Here is a 1,860-nt window from a genome sequence, read left to right as displayed (position 1 = left end):
AGCGGAACATGCTGCCGCACTTCCATCATGGCCGCACGCTCCTCCGCGCCCCAATCGTCACCGCCGACGGGGATCCTCGAGCACCATCAACCTACCACGCAGTCCATGGCCGCCTCCCCACGCAGTCCCCTTCTTGCTGCCGACGCGAATCCGGTCAACCCCTTCCTCCTCTCCTTCTCTTCCTCCAGTGATCTCCGCTGGATCCTGCCGCCGTCAACACCAAGCATCGGAGTCACGGACCTGCAATCCATCGCCGCGCCTATCTTCTTCTCACTGCGGCTGCTCCACATCGCATCCGCCCACCGTCGTGACGCCCCCAACCCTTCTGCTTTCCCCAACCCCTGCTGGTTGACCTTCTCGCAAAGGCCACCTCGACCTTCTCGAGGAAGGTTACTTCCGAGGATCCGGCTCGCGAGGTGCACACCATCTCATCCTAGTTGTTGTTGTGTGAAGATCTGCCGGCCTGAATACGCAAGAGGTAGCCTTTCTAGCTAATGCTACTGCTATTCTGCCAATGCTATTTTTTCCTCCTAATGAAGTCGATGCCTTGATTTTGATGGATAAGCAAGAACAGAGGGAAATACGGAGCATGAGTATAACATGGACTGCTCTCACGCGCCGCCATGGACTGCTCCGCTGCCATCCCCATCGTGATGTGTCCACGGGGCTCCCTGACCCATCGACGGGGACAGCTGCATGTAGCCCCCTGCTCCTCAACTCTGATGGCCGCGCAGGCAGCCATCCCTCCAGGAGGCCGACACCATGCTGGCTACTTGCTTCCACTCACATGCTTGCGAATGGATGGTGCATGTGCTTCTCTGTGTGTATGCTCATCCATGATTAAACATGGAGTATTCTCCGTCTGTGATTAGCTACTCTGGTTCATGCGTACATCTTATATTTGATGCTAACATGTGCCTAATGCAGACCGCTAAAAAAGACAGATCATTCAGTTATAAACATCATTATTCTAGGATAGTTAACTAACCAAAATAAGACATGCACAATTCACTCTAAAAACGACAATTCATTTTACTGATGAGCATCAGTTCACTACCAAAAAGAGAATTTTTTTGTAACTATGTCAATCCACCTTTTTCATCAGAAATAATAGTATTTGTGCATGTTCCACTAGTAGAAAAAAAACCCATTCGTCCCGGTTGATAAAGGCCTTTTGTCCCGGTTTGTGAACCGGGACTAAAGGGTCGTTACTAATGCCCTAACCCTTTAGTCCCGGTTCTTACACGAACCGGGACAGATGGGCCTCCACGTGGCCGGTGCGCCGTGCCCAGGCAGGAGGGCCTTTGGTCCCGGTTGGTGGCACCAACCGGGATCAATAGGCATCCACGCGTCAGCATTTCAGTGGCTAGGGTTTTTGTTTTTTTTAAAGGGGGTTGGGGGTTTAATTTAGGTGTTTCATATATTGTGTTAGCTAGCTAATTAACAGAGAGAAGTGTCCTCTCTTATGTCTGTGCTTGGACGACGCTATTTATATGTGTATATAGAGAGGACTAGACACGCTAGCTAGTAAGCAAATAAAGGAAACAGAAGATCGTCATGAACATATGCATACAGAGAGAAGTGATATCGACCACATCTCCTTCTCCGAAAGATTGGTCGAACAACAAGTTCTCGTATATCTATCCGACACTACCGGCTACATATATACAATAATTATCTCTTACAATATAATCTCCTAATTATATATGAACACAGGGTCCACATAGTATTCTCCGTCTTCAGCAATCATGTGGTCAAGGAAGAATGCCGCCAATTCCTCTTGAATTGCTCGCATACGATCTGGTGCTAGGAGTTCATCCCGCATCCGAAACATCTAATTTGAACAAGGGGGTCAATATA

General features: G+C 49.0%; 1 protein-coding gene across 3 annotated transcripts; it reads left to right on the top strand.

Annotated features, from left to right (window-relative positions):
* The first annotated feature begins 6 nt into the window (after window positions 1–6).
* On the top strand, window positions 7–1,049 carry LOC119271540. 3 transcript variants are annotated; one of them, XR_005134585.1, is made up of 2 exons: window positions 7–478; window positions 575–1,049. XR_005134585.1 is itself a non-coding variant. In XM_037553332.1 (2 exons), exons 1-2 carry the CDS (start codon window positions 28–30, stop codon window positions 842–844), a joined length of 726 nt encoding a protein of 241 aa, XP_037409229.1. In that variant the 5' UTR covers window positions 7–27; the 3' UTR covers window positions 845–1,020. The 3 variants fall into 3 exon arrangements, 1 of the variants encoding a protein (XP_037409229.1); XR_005134584.1 differs by having other exon boundaries at window positions 566–1,049; XM_037553332.1 differs by having other exon boundaries at window positions 570–1,020.
* The last annotated feature ends 811 nt before the right edge of the window (window positions 1,050–1,860 follow it).

The sequence above is a fragment of the Triticum dicoccoides genome, chromosome 3A (assembly GCF_002162155.2).
Source record: "Triticum dicoccoides isolate Atlit2015 ecotype Zavitan chromosome 3A, WEW_v2.0, whole genome shotgun sequence".
Classification (NCBI taxonomy): Eukaryota; Viridiplantae; Streptophyta; class Magnoliopsida; order Poales; family Poaceae; genus Triticum; species Triticum dicoccoides.
The sequence above is the reverse complement of the archived record's forward strand: the minus strand, read 5'-3'. Positions and strand labels throughout refer to the sequence as shown.